At 44.2% G+C, this 21,564-nt stretch overlaps 1 protein-coding gene across 3 annotated transcripts in view; it reads right to left on the bottom strand.

Moving 5' to 3' along the window:
- The window catches only part of GASK1A (golgi associated kinase 1A), a 64,863-nt gene extending 44,590 nt beyond the window's left edge, over nucleotides 1-20,273 (bottom strand). Inside the window, exons 1-2 of one of the 3 annotated variants that reach the window (XM_029589371.1) lie at nucleotides 19,662-20,273; nucleotides 786-1,228 (exon numbers count right to left, since the gene is read on the bottom strand). Coding sequence is in view for 1 of the 3 variants with exons in the window: in XM_029589370.1 (XP_029445230.1) it covers nucleotides 19,662-19,724 (63 nt within the window). In the remaining 2 variants the exon portion in view is untranslated. The remainder of the gene's footprint in view (nucleotides 1-785; nucleotides 1,229-19,661) is intronic. The other 2 variants (XM_029589370.1, XM_029589373.1) reach the window with 2 other exon arrangements.
- Nucleotides 20,274-21,564: the final 1,291 nt, after the last annotated feature.

The raw sequence follows: 21,564 nt of genomic DNA, 5'->3' as shown, positions 1-21,564 counted from the left end.
GTCCACGGGAGAGCGGGCAAACGCTCGCTCTCCTGTCACGCGCACTGACAGTGCGCGTGCCGGTGCACGCGATTCAGTATTTAAATTAGGCCCGACGGTAAAAACGGGCAAAAGGAGGCGCTAGGGACACTAGCGCGTCCCTAGCGCCTCCTTTTTGACAGGAGCACCGGCTGTCAGCGGGTTTGACAGCTGACACTCTATTTTGCCGGGGTCGGTTCTCGAGCCCGCTGACAGCCACGGGCTCGGAAACCAGATGCCGGCAAAATTGAGCATCCAGTTTTTGACTCGACAGCCGCCGGCCGACTTCCAATTTTTTTTTTATTTTTTTTTTTAACTTTTTTTACTCTTCGGGACCTCCAACTTAATATCGCCATGATAGTAAGTCAGAGGATGCACAGATAAGCAGTTTTAACTGCTTTTCTATGCACTTTCCCGGTGCTGGAAGAAATTAGCGCCTACCTTTGGGTAGGCGCTAATTTCTGAAAGTAAAATGTGCGGCTTGGCTGCACATTTTGCTTTCTGTATCGCGCGGGAATACCTAATAGGGCCCTCAACATGCATTTGCATGTTGAGGGCGCTATTAGGTTCGGCGGGTTGGACGCGCGTTTTCCACCCCTTACTGAATAAGGGGTAAGGGAAAACGCGCGTCCAAGGACAGTGCGCTCTGTTGGAGCACACTGTACTGTATTGGCCTGTAGGTAAATAAATGTTTGCTCATGTTAAAAATGTCTGTGTATCAATATATTCCTTAGCTGTACAGCCTCATTTTGGGGCTGGTGTTGTACCTCTTCAATTTCCCCTTCTTCTTCTGGTCTTTCCTGCTTTTTATCCTCCTCTTCTGGGCCTGTGGGCCTTCACCCTCAGAAGGAAGCAGGCCATGGGTATTTGCCAGGTTACTGAGCATGCAGCAGGCTAGAAATATGTCATAGGCATTAATGGATCGGTAGAGAAGACACCCCAGATTTGTCCAGGTACCAAAGGCAGATTTTGAGTAGGTGGAAAGTCCTCTCAATGGCTGTACTGGTCTGCCTGTCGTCCCAATTGTAGCACTCATTTGCTGCACTCAGTGAGTGCTAGGGAGATCATGAGCCAGGTTTTGAGGGCATAACCTCTATCATCTGTGTGGTAGAAGGCAGAGAAGAGTTTTAGAAAGGCCAAGATGGAGTGAAGTATTGCTGAGCCTTAGTAAAGATGGAGTGGGCCTCCTTGTGAAGAGCTGCAAGATATGCTAGAAACAGAAGGAGAGAAAAGAGCAATGGTTAGTTGTGAAGCAGTGGTTGTATGAACTGCATACATAGCTAGAAGCCATTCCTGAGTGAAGTAGTCAGCCAGGAAGTAGTCATGAATTCCTGACTTGGACAGAATGTAGGCAACTTGGCAGGGGTCTGAAAACCTCAAGACAAAATCTGTTATGAGACCTCTGGCATTGCGGACCACCTGCATGTTGAGAGAGTGGAAGCCCTAGCAGTTGCAAAAGCTGGCCTCACTCTCAGCAGGTGGCTTGATTGCCATGTTGTGCAATCTATTGCCCACAAAACGAATGGGCAATGAGCAATGTCACAAAACTCTGTCATTGCTGTTGGTGCTATCTATCACCAGGAAAAGATATCTATTGATGAGTTCTCCTCAGAAATCTACTCAAAAGTTGATTAACACAGAGTAAAGTGGCAGACTGGCTTATTCCAGCTGTGACCCCAAGAATGGTCTGGAAAGTATCGGTGGTGAAAAATGTCAAGTCTGTGGTGACTTTGAGGGGAACTGGCGAGGCATGGCCTCTTTAATCAAAAGGATACAGATCTTCCTCCAACTGCTGACAGAGGTATAGTATGGTTTCCTTATTGAACCTGTACCTGTGAATGACTTGTCCCCCTCAGAGAATCAAAAACTGTGTTCAGGGTCTATATACCCTCTCTATGGGGTACCTCCTCCTCTTCCTTTGGTGTCTCTACCTCCACATATGCTGCTCCCGCACTTCTCACCACCTACCCCAGACACACTTCCAGTCAAATAAGAGACACACAGTCTCCTAAATAGAGCCACACACACACTGAAAGTTACCCAAAGAAGAAAAACAAAGCCTTAAACACACTGAGAAACAAATTGAAAAAAAACCAAACAAAAACAAAACCCACAGAAAAAGAAATGATACTTCAAAGAAACAGTATACAAATGAACAAAAAAATTACTATACAATATCAAAGAATTCTCAACAATCTGCAATCTCCAGTTTGCACCAGTCACCACCACGCCAAGCACCAAGACACAAAGGACACAAAAGACAAGTAAGGTTTGAATTTGGCACATTAAATAGGTGTAAAAGCATTGGTACATAGTTGATGTACACATATACTTCGTTTAAAAAATATGGAAGTATGCATGTTTTCACAAACCTCATCCTGACATGCTCCAAACATGCCCATTTAGTACATGTGCAGGGTCCCTGTTATCCTTCTACTAGACTTAGGTAAAGGCATATACCAGTTGGTGTGGGGAAAGCCTCAGGAATAACATTGTGGTTTGCAGCTCTTTTGGACTCAATTTAAGCTGTTTTGAGTTTTCTCTTCTAACCAATTGAAGAGGTCCCCTTCTTGCAAGAGGAACACCAGAATCCAAGGAGAGGATGACTTCCAGCCATCCTGAGAGAAGGAAGAAGAAGAAAGGAGAGAGAGAGAGAGAGGAAATGGACCACATCCATGGCCCATGAATATCTACTGAAGATTGGGAGAAAAAAAAAGGATCAAAAACGTATCACCCTTGATACTACAGGAGGAGGTAGGAGAAAAAAAGACTAAATACTTTAAAGTATATTGATACTTAAAACTACATTGGGAGGAAAGTACCACACTTGCCTTATATTCCAATGGGAGGAAAGAAATCGAAGTAGCTAAAAGAACTAATTAAACTGGAGAGACATCTGACCTTGAGAAAGACCTGTAAGAAGTCACAAACTTGCTAAAAGCACTTGTATCATCTGAAAAATGAAGTACTCATCTGTAAAGACTTTAAATCATCATTGCACCTTAACAGTAAAAGAGAAATGTTGGAAATGACTAAATAACTCTCATCTGTCTTATTGAGTATTGACGTTGTTATCCTCTATGCTGAGATTGTCAGTGCTGTTTGCAAGAGACTTAACTATGGGAAAAGTAAAGAGCAATGTGAGGGCCTTGAAAGGAAACTTTCCCCCCCACACAGGAATCCCTGGAAATAAATCTAATGGAATAGCTCCAGTGTCCACTGTCCATCTCAATAGAAGTGTGCGATATGGACTCTGGGACTGTTATCCGGCTTCAAGCATCACAGAGGTTACACATGCATACTGTTGCATACAATCACATGAGTAAGCGCCATTCACAAGGTTTAGGAAATAGCATACCCACGTGCGTGTGCTGCTTATGTGCGTATATGTTCATTTTACTCAGGCAACCCCCGAGTAATGCTTTGAAATGTACTTCCTTAATGACTTTACTAAAACAGTTCAAAAATAGTAAGTTGCCATATGCCTAGTCTTTCTGCATGGAAATCCAGAATGCAGAAAACTCAGACTTCACAAGGGGGTTACTGATACTTGCTGGTGCGCCATCCAGGACTAAGCAGGAAAACATAATGAAACACAAGCAAACTGAGATGAATCAGCAGATCTGGAGAAGCGAGGAACGGTGGCGTGCAGTCAGGGCCTTCAGGGTATTCAGTGAAACCCCGGCCCTAAGCTTTTTTTTTCCTTCTGGTCTGCTCTGAGTTACCTGCGTAGCCATAAGTCAGTGGAAAAGACAGCCTGCAGCAGTGTTGTACCCTGAATACAGCAGCCATAAAGGGGGCCAACAAGAAGGAGCAGAGCTGCAGAACAGGTGGCTGCCGAATTGTGGAGGAGCCAGTCATGGAGGCAGGCAATGGCCCAGACCTGTTATCATGGGCAAGCACTCAGAGCACTGCAGGAAGAAATAACACAGAACAGGGCAGAAGGCAGGACCTTGCTTTGGCTTCCTGCCTTCTACCCTATGTGTGATAAGCTGCAGCAGAAGCACTGGAACCTGGGAGTGCAGGACCTTCGTAGAGTTGCATGGACTGCACCCATGAGGAAAGGAGGGGGAAGAGGCTGCTGAAGAGCAGGAGTAGTCTATTGGGCCGTTTCTGTTAGGATCCTCAGTATATGAGTCTGATCTGATGAAGACAGTTTGACAGACTCAGGTCACAATGTCTGCTGGATTTTGGACTTTGGGGGGGGGGGGGAGGTTCCTGGTTTAGGAAGACTGCTAGGGGGGAGAGGGAAAGGGGATTGAGACCCTCCCCATTCCCCCCCAGCAGTCTCTCAGCTTGAGAACAACTCAGTGACTGCCGGGACCAGGAGGGGAGAGGGGGGTTTGAGGAACTCGACCACTGGGGACTGGGAGGGCTGGAAAGGGATGAGCTGCTGCTTCTGTTTGAGATGGAACGTGGGAAGAATTTGGTTTTCTGTCATTTTGGGGAAATGTGCATCTCTGAATATTTCTATTGTGTACAGATCAGGAAAAATGCATTTGTTTTTATTTCTCTGGTACTACAATACTGGCAGAGGTTTTTTTTTGTTTGTTTGTTTGTTTGTTTTCCAGTTCAACTTTTGTCTCACTGTTCCTGTTTCTAATTTGTGGTCAATTCTGTATTTGGTGAGGGTCTATCTGTGTTTTGCATGTGAGACCAAGATGAGGTATTCTGCTAGCGTGTAGTTTCTGTGTCAGGATCTGTAGCAGTCCAAAGTGTTCTGTTTTCCAATCTGCACCTTCCAGTGCAAGGGTGTATTATGTTCTAGAGCAGTCAGCATGTGTGTGAGCCTGAGAGAGTACATGAGTCAGTGAGCATGCCTGTGAGCCCGAGCATGTGTGTGTGAATGAACATGTGTTAGAGAGTGTGTTTTCATTTATACTTTTATGTTATCTCTATTCTGTATTTGGGGAGGGTCTGTGTTTTGCTTGCGTGACTGAGGTGAGGTATTCTGCTAGCATGCAGTTTCTGTATAGGGATCTATATCAGCCTGGCTTGTTCTGTTTTGCCAATAGGAGGTGTATTGGTATTTTAAGGCCTGGTGTAATATTTGCAGTGTTGCTTTTTCATAGGTAGGATTGTTACTGTTTGAATGCTGGCAGTTAGTGCTATTTTGGTGTGGGATGTTTGCTAAATTATAACTGTAATTCAGTTTACTCTTGGCTTTCTGAGTGCCAAGCCCACACCCAATATGTATTACAATGGGTTTAATACCATATAGGTTTGAAGTATCTATTTTTTACAAGGTTTTCTGGTTTATATTTACAGCACTGAATGTAAATATAATATACATGTTATTGTAAGTTATATTTTTCCCTCAAAAGGCAATACTATGAATGTAGTTTTTCATGTAAAATCTGTTATTAGGAAAGGGCTAGAATGGAGCTGGAGGAAGGGGAGGATCTAGGTTGATGTTGGGAAGAGGGGAGGAAAGGACCTAGGGGATTTTTGTGCGGTATAAAAGAAATGCAATATAAATGAAATTAAATAAAGTTAAATATCATTTTGTTTGCTTCTTTCATTGGCAAAACAATACAATTCTAAATCTTTCCAGATTTGTACCACAGACACACCACCAGAAAAATCTGATTCTCTGGCCTTCAGTCTCATTTACTGAGACGTTAAATCTCACTCTTTGGAATGGGGGACAGGGAAAGATAATTATATCAAGAAGGGATGGGGATGAGGGAGTATTAGGCAATTATGCTAGGAGATGGGGGAAAGAGAGGGAAAGGAAAAGGAATGTAATCATGCAGAGAGGGGGATGTTGTGCATTTACTGAATCCTCTACTTAAAATGTCACCACATGCCAGTGGGACTCATAATTTAAGTATTGTACCTGAGGTAATGAATGGTGAAGTGACTTGACCAATGCCACAAGGAACAGCAGTGGGATTTGAACCCTTGCTTCCCTGGGTCATAGCCCACTGCTCTAATCATTAGGCTACTCTTACACACCTATGTTATTATAAATTTGAATAGGTTTCCTTTTTGGATTTATTTATTTATTTATTTAATGTCTTTTTTATACCGATAGCCGTTCACACATCGTATCGGTTTACAATTAAACAGGAACCATTGGGCAGAACCCTTACATATAACATTGCAAACAGGTTAACTTTTGGGTTCTTTGTAAAAAAAAAAAAAAATGAGGAAAAAATAAGGGGAAATGAAAAGGGTGCCAGAGGAGCAATGCACCCTGGGAAAGGAAAGAAGAGCAAATCCAGGCTCAAACAAAAGGGCTCACTTAATGAGATCTAAATCCTCTGTTTACTTCTTCTGCTTGAATGAAAAAAAAGAAAGAAACTGGGAATGTAGGATCAAAGAAGGAGAAGAGGTATGTGGAGTTTAGGTGACTAGCTTTGGCAAAAGACTACTGACTCCATTCTTGCTATACCAGCCTATATAGGGAGGGATGTTAGAGAGAATATTGCACGCTGTCTTCATCTGCTGGTAGGAGGGACAAATTCCCATTTGTCTGAACTAATCTGTCAAGATTCAAGGAAAGAAAATTAGTTGGTAAGCCCTATTTGTGCCATGCATGTAAAACAATGCTCAGTTTCTATGTGCAAAATGTTCTCTGTTAACTTTTTTTTTACTTCCTACCAAAATAATTTGTGACAGGGTTGCTTATAATAGCTGTTTTGAGGCTGTTCTGTATAAGGAGCATTAGTTACCTCGCCCTCCCCCATTAATGTTCCTGACATGCTTCTGAAACACCTGAGTCCTTACAGCCACAATGCTTATCTGAATGCCAGAGGAGTAAACTCCAGTCTCTCTTCTCCACCCAAAACAGGATTTAGTGATCACAAGCGCCTTCTTGTACTAGGGAAGAATGTTTCTGCTCAACACAATAAAGCATGAGAATTAGCTGAATAGACAACCCATAATGATAGGAGATGATATATCTAGTATGATAAAGCCAGAAACCACTCCTACTCTGGAATCCCTTTTTAACCTAAGATGTACCTACCTACTGAGGTTAAACGAGTTTTCTTTTCTGTCCTCGTCTCCATACCAAACAGACTGACTCGTCAGCAATACCTGTCCACATCCATGCCTAGACTGTATTTGCTTGGAGTGAAGGTGAACTGATCTGGGACATATTGCTGCCAAAGGCAGAACTGTATGCAGCACATGTCAAATTACATGTTTACAGTACTTAGCAAGGGATATAAACAAAACAAAAGGACAGAGGCAACCTGGGTTGCAATGTAGCCATACCGTGGTAGCATCCCTAATCTTGTGAGACTTTATTCTACACATAGTGGGCAGAAGCTTGGTGCAAGATATTAAATAAAAGCCAACACACTCAACAGCATTGTGCCCCCTGGCAGCTGACTGGGCCACAGATTTAGTGCTGGCACATAACGACCAGCGCCTCCCTATCAGGTCACCAGCTGCACTATCTGCAAACTCCAGGGCTCCATGGTTTTCTTCCATCCAGGCTCAACTTGCTTAGTCCTTACAAATTCAGAGCCGAAACCAGCATATTTATTTTGCTTGTGCTCAGACCTCTGCATTATCAACATGGAACAGTTTGATTCTTTTGAGAGAGGGTTGTGGGGTGGACTAGGGATTATTATCATCATGTTTAAAATATGATTTTTGCAACAGCACGAGTGGGTAAATAAGCAGTAATATACTTTAATTTCCATGTTTCAGAATTTTACAAAGCATGAGTTTTCCCCTCTAAAGAGGATCTGCTTGTAAATTTATCTCATGCAAACACATCTTGGATATTCGGAAGATCTGAGCAGTGAGTGTGGAAGCAGCTGAACATGTGCTGCATTTGTAGACTGCATACTATAACCCCCATCTGCATGGGCGGGACTTCCAGGGCACTGCAGAAAAGCTTGAGTCCTAAATCAAGCAGACTAATTCTTTTCAGACTGTGTCCATGCTTAAACATGAAATTAAAAAACAAAAAAAAAAAGTGAAATTCAGCTTAAAGGGAATAGGCATTCCAGGAGTGGGAGGAGGGGAAGAAAGGCGCAGTACATATGTAGTTAGCAATTTGACTTCCTATGCTCAGATGCTTTTCTGATTTAAGTACTGTTTTTTTTAGCTTGTTATAGCCCCATTCTTCGAAGCGTATTTGGAAAAAATGTATTCTTTTCTCCGGCTTCTCCCACCCCAGTGCCATCACACATCCTTCTCACTGCTACTTTAGACTTCCATGTCAACAGAAATAAGCTCATCTAGGTCCACGGTGTCACGAGTCCTCGGTCGCAGCCACCCGCAATTTTTATTCCCTCACCGCCACGACCATTTATAACCTCGTCGTCTGGAAAGAGATGTTTCGGTCGAGGGCCTCATAGGCCACGGCTCCCTCTGGAACCCAGCAAACACATGCACATCCATTCCACCCCCAGGCGTTGACGGAACAATTTCAGTAAACGTGAAACTCAGGTCAACCGAAACACTGGGCTAACTTGTTCACAGGGAGAGTAATTTTCAAAGGCATTTCTACAGGTAAGGCAGCGCTTTACTCATGGAAAGGCCTGTTAAGAAATTGCCCATCTGATACACGTGCGTGAGAGTTCACCCGCAGTGAGCAGAGGCCTTCCCAGGGCAGGGTTAGAGAGGGGTTAGCACTTTTGTGCAGACTTTTGGATTTTCAAAAGCATGGGGGTGCATTTTCCTGGAAAAGGAAAACAATTCTGTGCACAAATTAGCAGGTGTAATCACGGGCGGGTAGTTTCAAAAGCAAAGTAGGCACGTTATTGCCTTCCTATTCATGCAGGTTGTTACAATATTACCCCCTTAGATGCGCAGAAACAGAGGTCAACAGATAAACTACAGGTCATACATTTATGTTGAACTAAATAACTTGAGCTCCATGTTGAGCAGCAGGGAAAGCAGGAAGTTGCTCAGTTAAATTACTCAGGATATTCAGCAGGATTTCCCCGGGTAATTCTACTGAATATACCTGCCTGAAGTTAAGTTACCTGGGTGACTTTAGGGCAGTGATTTCCCCCAGCAGACTTAACCAGCTACATTTATCCAGCCAGCACTGAATTTCGGCATCACCTGGATAATTATAGGCCACTCCCCTGGAATACATTTTGCCCTGATAAAAAATTACCAGGCTAATATTTTGCCAATGAGCAGGTCAGGAAATTAAAATCCTGGGGTTCATCTAGGCACCTTAAAAATACACATAATCTCAAATCCATAACAAACCACTGTTGAAGTAACATTAACATTGATGGCCAGAGGGATGCAGTAGTTCAAAACACTGGATCCCATAAAAAGACGGAAATCCTCTACTTCAGGAACCTTGAGTTAAGGTCTATGTGTTATTTGTGCTGTCATTAATGTGTTTAGTCTACTTCATTAACCTCGAGCACTTGATTGTTTTACAAGCAATAGGACCCTAACATTATCCCTTACAAGTGAGTATTTATCTTCACAGACACACAGCCATGAGGTCAGGGTAGGTGTAATGGTCTTTCTGACACACCCCTTTGAGAGGTGTCTAAGGTTTTACGTGAGTAAAATGTTATAAGTTAGCTGGCACATAAGTGCATAAGTTACACTGACTTTCAAAGTGGACTTCCACATGTGAATCTGCTTTGAAAATTATCTTGCTAAAACAATGCATACACAATTGCACCTGCGATTTAGTGTACACAGTTTTGCTGAAAGAATTTAAGTGCATACTTTTTTAAATCAAAAAGTATGCGCATAAATCTCAACTCTGCCCAGACTCCACTCCAGGACAGTCTCTCTCCTAAAAGTACGCATGGACCATCTGTGCACAGTTTTATGCACATTTCAGCTGCACAATTTTCTAAAAGGCCATCTCTGCAGGAAACGATCTAGACATCATAGTGAATAATACATTAAAATCAACAGCTCAGTGTACCGCGGTGGTCAAAAAAGCAAACAGAATGTTAGGAATTATTAGGAAGGGAATGGTGAATAAAGTGGTGGCTGTCATAATGTTTCTGTATCACTCCATGGTGAGACCACATCTTGAATACTATGTTTAATTCTGCCACATCTCAAGAAAAAGATATAGATGCACTGGAGGAGGTACAGAGAAGGGCAACCAAAATGATAAAGGGGATGGAACAACTCCCCTTTGAGGAAAGGCTAAAGAATTTAGGGCTGTTCAGCTTGGAGAAGAGACGACTGAGGGGGGATATGATAGAGGTCTATAAAATCATGCAAGGACTAGAATGGGTAAAAGTGAATCTGTTGTTTACTCTTTCATATAATAGAAGGACTAGGGAGCACTCCATGAAGTTGGCAAGTAGCACATTTAAAACATCAGAGAAACTTCTTTTTCACTCAACACACAATTAAGTTCTGGAATTCGTTGTCAGAGAATATGCTTAAAGCAGTTAGCTTAGCTGGGTTTACAAAAGGTTTGGACAAGTTTCTGGATGAGAAGTCCAAAAACTGCTATTAGTCAAGCTGAGTTAGGGAATAGCCATGGATTATTACTTGCATTAGTAGAATGGTATCTATTTAATGTTTGGGTACTTGCCAGGTACTTGTGGCCTGGATTGGCCACTGTTTGGAAACAGGATGCTGGGCTTGATGGACCCTCGATCTGACCCGGCATGGCGACTTCTTATGTTCTTTACCCACAGAAGCACCTCTGAAAATTACCCTCTTGGAGAGTAACAAACTCAAGGATCCCAGAAGTTTCTAAGCTTTTTTTTTTTTTTTTTTAATCTTTCTTTATTGATTTTTAATAGACACAATAATCCTGAACAGTATACACAACAAAACCGTCAAGAAAACTGCTCCCTCCCCCCACCTTTCTCGAATCTTCAAGCAGTAGATGCAGAGGTTCTCCGTCAAGTTAGTTTTATTTAAATGTGCTTGTTTTATTTACTGCACAGATAGTCCAAGACTCACAGATAGAATCACTGGAGCTGCAGGACAGAGAGACAAGAAGTACTTGCAGCAGCCATCACGCTCTGAGCAGGACTCTGGTATGGTGTTGATTCCTAGTGAAGGGGAATATTCATCATTTTATTTGTTCCAGTGGAGATTGCACATTAAGTTGAGAAGACTGGAATTTCACTTGGGATTAGTCCAGCTTCCAGGGAGTGTGTGTTCTGCTGCTGACGAGGTTCTGCAATCAGGAGAGAGGTGGCAGGAATGTATCCTAATGTCTATCAGAAGAGAAACCACAGGAGTGAGATAGGGTCTCATGCTTGGTGAGGGAAGCTGCCTGCATTTTCCAGTAGAGAAGAAGGGAGTCCCAAACTAAATAGTATCCTGAAAGTTGTCCGGGAGTCAGAAGAAGACCTTGCTAGTTAGTAAAATGCTGTTGAGGAACTGTGAAGTTGTGACTGTTTGGATTTTTTTTTATTTTTGCTACGGATGTTAGCAGATGAAGGTGTACATTTTGTCAGATCATTGTCATGCCACAAGTTCCTCAGCAAAATTTTATTTATTTTTTTTTTTAACAATCCCAAACCTGTGTGGCTGTGTGTTTGTTATTGGAGATGCAGGGGTCCAGAGCCGTAAGAGTCCTAAAGGAAGCCTTCCCTCTCCTCCCCCCAAACCAAGAGCCGCATGGGATATATGATGGCTCCATTGGATCCAGATGTGCCCGTATGATCTAACATGAATAGAGCAGGGATTACATGGAGATGATTTTTTTTTTTTTTTACTCAGATTGTTTTGGAGGTTGCATGAGAATTAAATCAGCAAATATGCTTTTGCATACCTGCAAAGTAGCAAACAACATCCAAATAAATCAGAGCCAGGTCTGATATCTGATCAGTCTGTTGGGTAAGCAGAAAACAAGGATTTGCAGAGAGAATTACATTTTATTAAGGTTATAAAGGGGAGGAAATATCTTTTGTGTTAGTGTGCTTTGACTTTAGCTTTTTAATCTTTGCATTTGTCCATTGTATGAGATTTTTTTTTTCTTGTCTGTGGTTTCTTTGTGACCTGTGTGTTTGTGCCCGCCATTGTGTCACTCAGGTATGTCTGAGTTTGAGAGTGGAGAAGGTGCCGAGGAGGCGGCGCTGGGAAGGTGTTGTAGGAAGTGCTGCTGTGCCCAGTTTCCAGTGAGACCACAGAGAAATGAACTGGGTCCAGTGTGGAACCCATGGAAGCGGCAACTATGGAATCCTATCTCCAATGTCTCCATTGCACTTCACCATAGTTAACTGAACTAATGAATCCAGTTCTGGTTTTGCCGCATTTCACACATGGATTTGTAGCTCTGATTTTCCCATTGATTACCCTAAGAAAGTCAGAATTACAAATTCATGCAATCAATGGGATAAAACTAGGACTGGTACAGCTCTTTAGCTGTCAGCCTCTTTCAGAAGTAAGGTCTAGCAATGACAGCAAATCCCTGCCAGTCCCTCCCTCTAACCCAGCTTAGATTATATATATAATGTATTAAGGGTATAGGGAAAACAGAAGCCAGCTGGCACAATTTTGCCGGTGGAGGGACTCCAGGCCCCACTAACCCACCAGGGATGCTAAGATATGGCAAAGGGTGGAGTTCGGGAAGGGCAGAGGCAAGATAGAAGCCAGTGGGCGGATGTTCGGAGGCCTAAGGGGAAAATTGGTAACAAGTGGTGGGGTTTCAGAGGTACCTACCCAAAGGCAGTGGGACAGGGTTCTCTCCAGCCCATTTGGGGAGGGGGAGGTCACTTTGTCAGGCCACTTGAGCCCTGTGAAGGGTAGCATGGGTGTGAATCCTTTGTACTGTGGCATAGTCGACACAGCCTCATAGGCGAACCTACGAGGCCTACGCTGGCAGCACATATTGGAGCTTCACCTACATCAGCCACTTCCCCCGCAGGTTAAGCCTTTGGTCTCTGGTGGCTGGCAGATCTTAAGCAAGTCCCTAGGGCAGTAGCTAGAGCAAGAGTCCAATGGCATGCTGGCAAGCGGGCAGACAGCAGACTATTGGAGTCAGAGACAGGCCAAGGTTGGGGCAGATGGCAGACAAGGATGATCAGGTCCAGGCAAGAGTCAGATCCGGAAGTCAAGCCAAGGGTGGATGAGGACACATGGAAGACAATGGATAAAACAAGCAATACAAGGCAAGGCTGGACAAACAAGGTTGGACGAGACAAGGCTGGACAAAGAATTGGGAATGCAGGACACAAGAACCAGGAACTCAAAGGCAACACGCACAGCTAAGGCAGGAGACCTGTTGCGAGGTGATGAAGTACTGCGAGGCCCTTGCTTAAGTAGGTTGGTCAGCTTGATGTCATCGGGGGGGGGGGGGGGGGGGCCGCTCAGCATGTTCCATCCCTACGGCTCAGCTTTCTTTCACGCTGCTTCTTCCCATGCATACAAAGGCCTCATTCTTCTCTGATACAATATCCTCAGCCCACTCCAGTCTTTAAAGCCTTTTTGCTACCTACTTCCTAAACTTGTTTTAAATTTCCAGTTCAGCCAGGCTCTAAGTCCTGTCTAAAGTCATACTTCTTGCATTCGTTTTCTTGAATTCATTTATTATGGGCACTTTCCACCTGTTGCAAAAGTGAATACTTGGGCCGAGGTGAGGTTGATGTCACTCACCGTCGGCAGCCAGAGCTGGCTGGAGCAGAGGCCCAACAGGAACTTCACCAATACCAGCCCTCATTCCAATTAGGTTGAGCCCTCAGGTGCTGAGGCCGGCTGGACTTAGGTGCGGGACTCTGTGAAGAGGTGAATCCATCACAGAAGAGGTTGAAGCCAACAGGAAGAAAATGAAGTCAGTCCAAGCAAAAGTCGGGGCAGGCAGCAGAGAGCAGAGACAAGAGCGGGCCAAGGTCAGGGGCAGATGGAATACAGCAAGACAAGGAGCAAGCAGAGGTCACAAGGCTGGCAGAAGTCAAACGTGGTCGAGAAGCAGTCCGAAGTCAAGCCAGGAATCCAAATAAAGACAAGCCGGGAATCTGAACCGAGGTCAAGCCAAGAAGTCAATTGAGAGGCAAGGAGGCAAGGTGGAACAGCAGAAGACATTGAAGACGGACGAAGGACCACAAGACAGGAACGCAGGAACGCCAAAGACACAGGAAGGAATAGAAGAGAAGGCACTGGAACAGAAGCAGGAACAGGAACCAGGAATCACAAGGCAAACAGCTACTCCGAGGAGTTTGACCTACTGCTGAGGCATCTGAGGCAGGTCTGAGCAGGCTTTAAGTAGTGGAGGTTCTGTGATGTCATCTGCGGGTGCCACGGGCCCTTTAAATTGAGCTGAGCTGCACGCGTGCCTAGGGACACCCCGCTTGGCTGAGCGGTGTTTCTAGCGCAGCAGCCTGCCACGTCTTCATTTGGGGGCCTGCCACGGAGTCAGGGGGCCCCTTCTGACTTGGGGCAGGAGGTAAGAGCAGCCGATCACAGGACGGACCCGCGACCGGCCAAACACAACACCACTTACAGTTCTCTATTGCTCCCTCTGTGCTTTTTGACCCCTTCCAGTCATCTGTTCCCCAGTCTTCACTCACTTGTTCCCCTGCATCTCTCTACTAAAGGCATCCTATGCAATTATCTGTCACTTATCATCATTTTCACCTACTTAGTAAGTTCTTTTGGGCAGAGAATTATTTCTTACCTGTATGCCCATATTGTTTAATTGTTTACTGTATTTCTATATTGACTTTATTTATAATAATAATTTTGTATTAATATTCCAGCTTTTTTGATACTTCAGAATGGATTATGTTCGGGTCACTAGGTATTTCCCTATCCCCAGAGGGTGTGCAATCTAAGGACCTAATTTACTAAAGCTTTTCTCCCATTCTATGTCTATGGGGAAAATGCGGCCCTAAATTTATACCCAAGGCAATGGAGGGTGAAGTGATTTGCCCAAGGTCACACACCAAGAGTGTACGCAGGATTTGAACCCTAAGCTTCCCGCCTGCTAATCTAACCACCAGGCTACTCTGCCATGCATATAATGTTGCATACACTGTTACTTCTACATTAAAGAAAACCCATAGCATATGTAATAATTAGGGATGTGAATCGGGCTTCGGACGATTGAAAATATCGTCGATATTTTCAAAATCGTCAGAAATCGGGGGCTCCCCTGAAATGATAGGAAAACCCCACGATATTGAACGTGGGGGTTCTCTTATTGTTTTGGGGGAGGGCGGGAAAAACGGCACACAAAAATAACCCCTAAACCCACCCCGAGCCTTTAAAACTAATCCCTTTGCTTCCCCCACCCTCCCGACCCCCCCAAAAAACATTTTACAGGTACCTGGTGGTCCAGTAGGGGTCCTGGGAGCGATCTCCCGCTCCCGGGCCGTCGGCTGCCACTAATCAAAATGGCACTGATGGCCCTTTGCCCTTACCATGTGACAGGGTATCCGTGCCATTGGCCGGCCCCTGTCACATGGAGGGAGTACTGGATGGCCGGCGCCGTTTCCGATTCACATCTCTAGTAATAATGAAGCTCATGTAAAATGTGCCTTTCAGTGTTCGCTATTTAGGTTTTCTATTCATGCAAATGAATCTGATAGAAAAGTAGCATGCAAAAGATATTTTTAGAGGAAATTTCATTCAAAAGTAGCTTCGACTACTGTAACTCACTCTTGATAGGCCTACCCAAAACCACCTTACGGCCTCTCCAATTACTACAGAACGCAGCAGCCAGAATTCTCCCCGGTCACAAAAGAAACGACCACATCACTCCGGTGCTAAAAAGTCTACACTTGTTACCTGTAGAAATGAGAATTGAATATAAAACACTATCCATTATACATAGTACATTACACAGCAGTGAAAGCTCAAGCCTAAACAACATTATCCAGAAACACATCCCTCAATGCAACACGAGAGCATCAAACAAATCACAACTAAGCATACCATCAGTCTCAACCGCCAAACTTACCACTGTAAGAAACCGAGCCTTTTCTATAGCAGGGCCCCTCCTCTGGAACTCACTACCTGAACACCTAAAACTACAAAATAACACTAAAATATTTAAAAAAGATCTCAAGACCTGGCTCGTCAGACAAGCCTTCAAAGACGGGATCGGCTAATCACCCACTCCACAAAGGACACCGCATTCTATCACTGATACTTAAATGCTACTACGTTGAGTTAATCTCTTTACAACTGACATCCCTCCACAACCGACGATAATCCCTATCTGTTGCTACATAAACCCTTAACCTTAACCATTCTGTATTCGTTGCGATAACCCTCCCACTTATGCTATTAAATCAGTAATATTATTATACCATTTCTAATAGAACATTTTATGATACCATACCAGTTATTATACATTATATTTTATATTTATTTTACCATAGAATGCCAAATCTGTTATTATACCAGCCTTGTTATTAGACCAGTTCTATTGTTATACCAGTTGTTTTCGCAATTCTAATTCGTTGTTTCACCTGTAAACCGGAGTGAAGGCCTCTAGGTATATAAAAGCGTCTAAAATAAATAAATAAATACACCTCATGGAAGTGGGGGTTTTTTTTTTAATGAGCTTTGTATGATTTTGCATTGCAGCAGCTTATTAACTATTGATTTGAATAAACTTTTGCAGGCAGAAAGCTACGCATGAAACTTTATTCTTTGCAAAGGAGATACATTTCACAAATGGTATGTGCAAAAACACTGCAGCAAATAGTGCACACTATTGCAAATAACACATCCTAATTGGTGTTTTAGCACACAAAGCGGCAGATATTCAAAAATCCTCTAAGAGGGGGTATGATAGCCGGCTAATTACAGCTGCTGAGCTTCACCTGAATGTTCAGCTGAATTTAACCGGTTAGGTAACCTTTCGGCTAGATTCAGTGTGACTGAGGTTACGCAGTGAAAGTTAGTCAGTTCGTGCTGCAAATCTGGCACTAACCAGCTAAGTCCTTTAAAAACATTTTTGCAAAGGCAGGGGAACAAGTTGTCCCAGGGCCCCATCCTTTTCATCCCATGCTCCCTTTTAAAAAAAATAAATGGCCCCAGGGTCCCCCAGCCCCTTGCTCTCACCCTCCTGATGCTTCATTTCACAAAAGAAAGTGCCAAGAGTCTCCCCCCACCCCCAATACCCTTTGCCTCATAATCTCCCCAGGCTTCCTTTTATAAAAGAAATGGCCCTTTGGTTCCCAGATCCGTGCCCACCACCCTCCCGATCTTTCCTTTTTTTAAAACAGAAATTGCCCTACGGCCAGCCCTCATCCTCTCTTTCTCGCTCTCCCCTCCCTGCCCGGAAAGCACAGGGATCCCCTACCTGCTCAAGTCCACATAAGGGCAGAGGGCTGGTCCAGGGGGGGGGGGGGGGGGGAGGGAAAAGGCACTGGAGGCAGGTGGGAAAAATGGCGGGATCCTAATCGCTTAAACCCTCCCTCAGGAAAAGGACAGTGCCAAATGTCCTGATCCGCATTGAACAGAGCCTGCAAGTTCAGATCCTCAGCACAGCTCGCCTTCTCTTCCTGGAGAGTCACAGTGCATTCACGGAATTCCAGGGTGCGCCGGTGAAAACAAGAGAGGAGCGTTAAGACAGCAGATATCTGCCAACAGCGGGAGACAGAAAGAGGCAATTCAGGAAAAGCACACGGATCAGCGTCTGACACAGGAATGGCCTAAAGATGAGAGCATGCTAAATCTAGCACAGGAAAGCGGACCATGAGCAAGATGGTCCAAAACCAGCAGGGTGAAAATAAGGCAAAGAGGGATTCTGCAAAGCTGGAAATGGTTACACATCTTGTCTCTCTGGGTTTGCCATGCTCATGTCAGAAGGCCTATATACAGAAAGGCATAATAAGCTGGCAAGGTTCATCCACTGGAAATTATGTAATGACTATAACATCAGGGATCCAAAAAAAGCACTGGGGTCACGACCCTGAAAGAACTGAAGAGAATGAAGAAGTTGTGGTCACCTGAGGCAGTCCTCTCCAAACTGATTAAACGCCTGATGTTAGACAACCACTAGGGTGCCATCTGGCTCCAGATTTTCAGGCTGATCCAGTCCTGGTTTTACCTCACTGCATGCTGGGACTTATTCTGATTTCCCTATTGCATTCCCTCAGAAAATCAAGAGTATAAGTACCTGCATGCAGGGGAGTAGAACCAGGACTGGATTAACCTGTCCTGAAAATCTGGAACAGTCGGCCACCCTAACAACCACACTTTATGGTAAATCAGAAAACCACATGCACAGCCAAGAAAATGTGGCAGAAAGATACAGAAATATTGTATTGGGCACCACCGGCCTGACTGAAAAGAACTTCCAGGCACACCTTGATATGTTGTGGGTACCTTCAGCATCCTATAAACTCCAGAAGGAGGCTCTCTTTGGCAAAATGCAAGTATAAAAAAGAGCACTTAGCAGAAAAATTGCAAGCTTGAGATCATATCCAGAATGCCCTGCCTTATAAATTAGGTTCACTGCTGTCATGGCATGCACAAAGCTAAAGTATTTGGAAAACACACTATCCCATAACAGACCCCATTGTACAGCAGGCAGAATGATTTCCACATATGCAACGCACCTTACAGCAGGGATTCATGTCAGCCAAAACTGATGAACCCTTCCCAGTAAAGAACATTTATTACTTGGATGCTTACAATCCAAGTCTGAACACAAGGAGGTTCAGTAAATTGCTAAAGGTCACATAGGGGCCGATGTAATAAGACCCGCAGCAAAACAGGCGCTACTACTTATGAGCACAGGTTTTGATCACCGTGCATGGCTGAAGATGCAGCTTCCGCGGGATGTAAAAAACCATAAATTATGCAAATGATCTGCGAGCAGAAATCCGCGCACATACGGGAAAAATGCACGTACCCAAGCACAGTAAGGGCCTATGTAAATAAGCGGCCGCATCCGCACTCAAAACCTGCACCAATAATCCACGCAAAAAAAGCGAGTGAGCAAATGGGTCTGCCTATTAAGTGAAAGTATGACCCTGGAAAATATTTTTAATATTTCAAATAACTGTGCTGCAGAAAACATGGCAAATATTTTCATGGATGCTAATTCACACTGGCATAGCAGCAAGATAGGTGCTCAGTTGGGCACCAATCTGGATGCTCGGGTGATGACATAGGCACTCAGCCGGGGGCGAATATGGACGCTCTGGCACCCAGGAAGGTGCCTAGCTAATCTTGCCACTCAGGTGCTGAGCTAGGCGCTTAGTTTGTCGCAAATGTATATGCTTGGTCACCCAGAAAAGTGCCCTGCTAAGCTGGCCACTCCGACACCGAGATAGGTGTTCAGCTAGGAGGTTTTCAGGATGCTCGGACACCGACACAGGTCCCCCCGGAGTCGGCGCTTACACTTAACTCGAGCCATGATCGTGGCGATAAAAAACTTGCATTAAAAAAAACCCTGCACTAGCATTAACATGGCTCCCTGCATTGCCTATGATTGGCTAAATGCCGTTAGCATGCATTCACGCAGGAAAAAAAAACGCAGGTTTGTAAGCGCGCTTGTACGCACTTTTTCCTGCGCATAAAAGCCTTATTACATCCCCGTAGAGGGCTTTGCACAGGAAAACAGGCGCGCACAAACCCGTGGCAGCTTCAGTGCACCTTATTACATCAGTCCCTAGAGGGGCGGCTGGGAGAATGGGATTATGTACATTTGCAGCAGGGTGCTACCTGGAACCGCTGACAGTGGCTATAGCTCAAGCATTCCTCCTTGCAGACAGGGACAAGCGAGTGCACGTTTTTGCATGAATGTGGTAACCTTATCTTACCATCCCTCCGCAGTGCAGGGCAGCTTCTCTGTTCTCTCGGCCACCCGTGCTGCTTACATTCATGGACAGACAGTATCCATTCCACCTCCTTTCCTCAGTACTCAGGGTTTTTACGGCGCTTTTCTTACAGCTGTAGTCCCGGGAAAGCTGTCGAAGCTACGTAGCTCTCAACAGGTTTTGGGGGGGTTTTTTCCATTTTTTTTTTTTTTTTGTTAAATTCTTGTCAATCCCAATCGCATGATTTCATTCCGGGACGGCAACTTTAATCCCACTACTACAGCCCCCAAACCCGCCCCCGGCAGTTCTGTATCTAATTATCTAATTGCCAACTTGTGATCGTTACTTATGCCTCCTTCCCAAATTCTCCTGACAACTCCTTCCTGCTCAAGCCTCTGTCAAACTTCAGCCTCATTTTTGGCAGAACTGCCTCCCACCCAGGTCTTGCGCCTTTCCAACCTTGATCTTATCCCCGCGCCTCGGAGTGTGCGGACAGGTTCCATCGGGTGCGATTAAGCCCTCTTCCCCCTGCTCCCAGACCCTGCAGTGCCACAGCTTGGAAGGTGGACCTAGAAAACTTCAGCCGCTGGCTTTCAAAGTCGCCTTCCAGTCAGTCCAGCCTCCCTTTAAGGGGGGAAAGGGGAGGAGAGAAGTGGAGAGGTGGAGAGAGAGAGAGAGGCTGGCAAAGTGAGGAGAGCTTCATTCATTGGAGAGGTTTCTTTCAGAATAAAAGCCCCCGTTTGGTGATTCCTGAAAAAGACAAAAAAAGAAAAAGAGAGGGAGATCTAGATTCAGAAGCAAAATGCTGTAAACTTAATCGGGCAAAGAAGTGACTCCTTCCTCCAAACTGCAATAATATGATATATGGCAGGAACGCTTGTTATCTCCTCCAGGAAACATACCATAATTCTGTATCGACTTGGAAAATAATCAATAACCCAGGAGTAAAAGAAAATATTGCACCAACACAAGTGTCTGGGTGGACATCAGCGGTAGATTTAGAGTAAATGCCTCTGCATTGTTTGCTGATTACAGTGCTTTATTTTTGCATTTCCTACAGTCCTTTTTGGCACCTAATGCTAAAATAAACTTGTGAGACAGAACGAGGTAAGAATGGTCACATAAGATGTATTTAAAAGTAAAGCCTTCTGAATTTTAAAGGTACCATGTGCAAACTAAAGCAGAGCTAAATTTGCAATGAGAAGTAGGCTTCAACTCTTGCCTGTGCAGGAAGAGTACTTTGAATCCATAAGGGCATTCTGGCACATAAAGGGACACTTTTTGTAGCTGAAATAGTCATTACAGGCTTCATCTGAGAGCCCTTCCCAGTTTGCCCGGGTCACGGTTAGCCTATCCAGAATGACTGAGTAAATCATAGCTGTGCATCTTATACCTCAGCATTATTACAGCCCACAATATTTTGTGCCAGGAAAACTAAAATTGTAATTTTGAGACAAGATGTTTGCTTTCAGTTGCTTGAGACCCTTATGAAATTCATTCCATATGACTCCATAACTTTATTAGGAATCCTAAGAAAACAAGTAAATGATTGACATCTGTGGTGACAGCAGATTCAACTTCTAAAGTCAAACTCAGCTTTTATACTGTATACTTCACCTGCATTTTGTAGCAATATCTAATTCTGTAGTAATATTTAATTGTGTAGTAATATCTAAGTATGTAGTAAATATTAGGGATGTGAATCATCAGATAATTTTAAAATCGTCCAAAATCGTTAGAGTGCACGATATAATACAAATGCCCCCGATTTATCGTCAAGGGCATTTGTATTGTATCGTTAAATAGGGCGCGAGAAAACCAGCACACCAAAAAAACCCTAAAACCCACCCCGAACCTTTAAAACAAATCCCCCACCACTATGTCATACGAGCACCCCTGAGGGCGC

The sequence above is a fragment of the Rhinatrema bivittatum genome, chromosome 2 (assembly GCF_901001135.1).
Source record: "Rhinatrema bivittatum chromosome 2, aRhiBiv1.1, whole genome shotgun sequence".
NCBI lineage: Eukaryota > Metazoa > Chordata > Amphibia > Gymnophiona > Rhinatrematidae > Rhinatrema > Rhinatrema bivittatum.
This window is presented reverse-complemented; position numbering and strand designations above follow the sequence as displayed.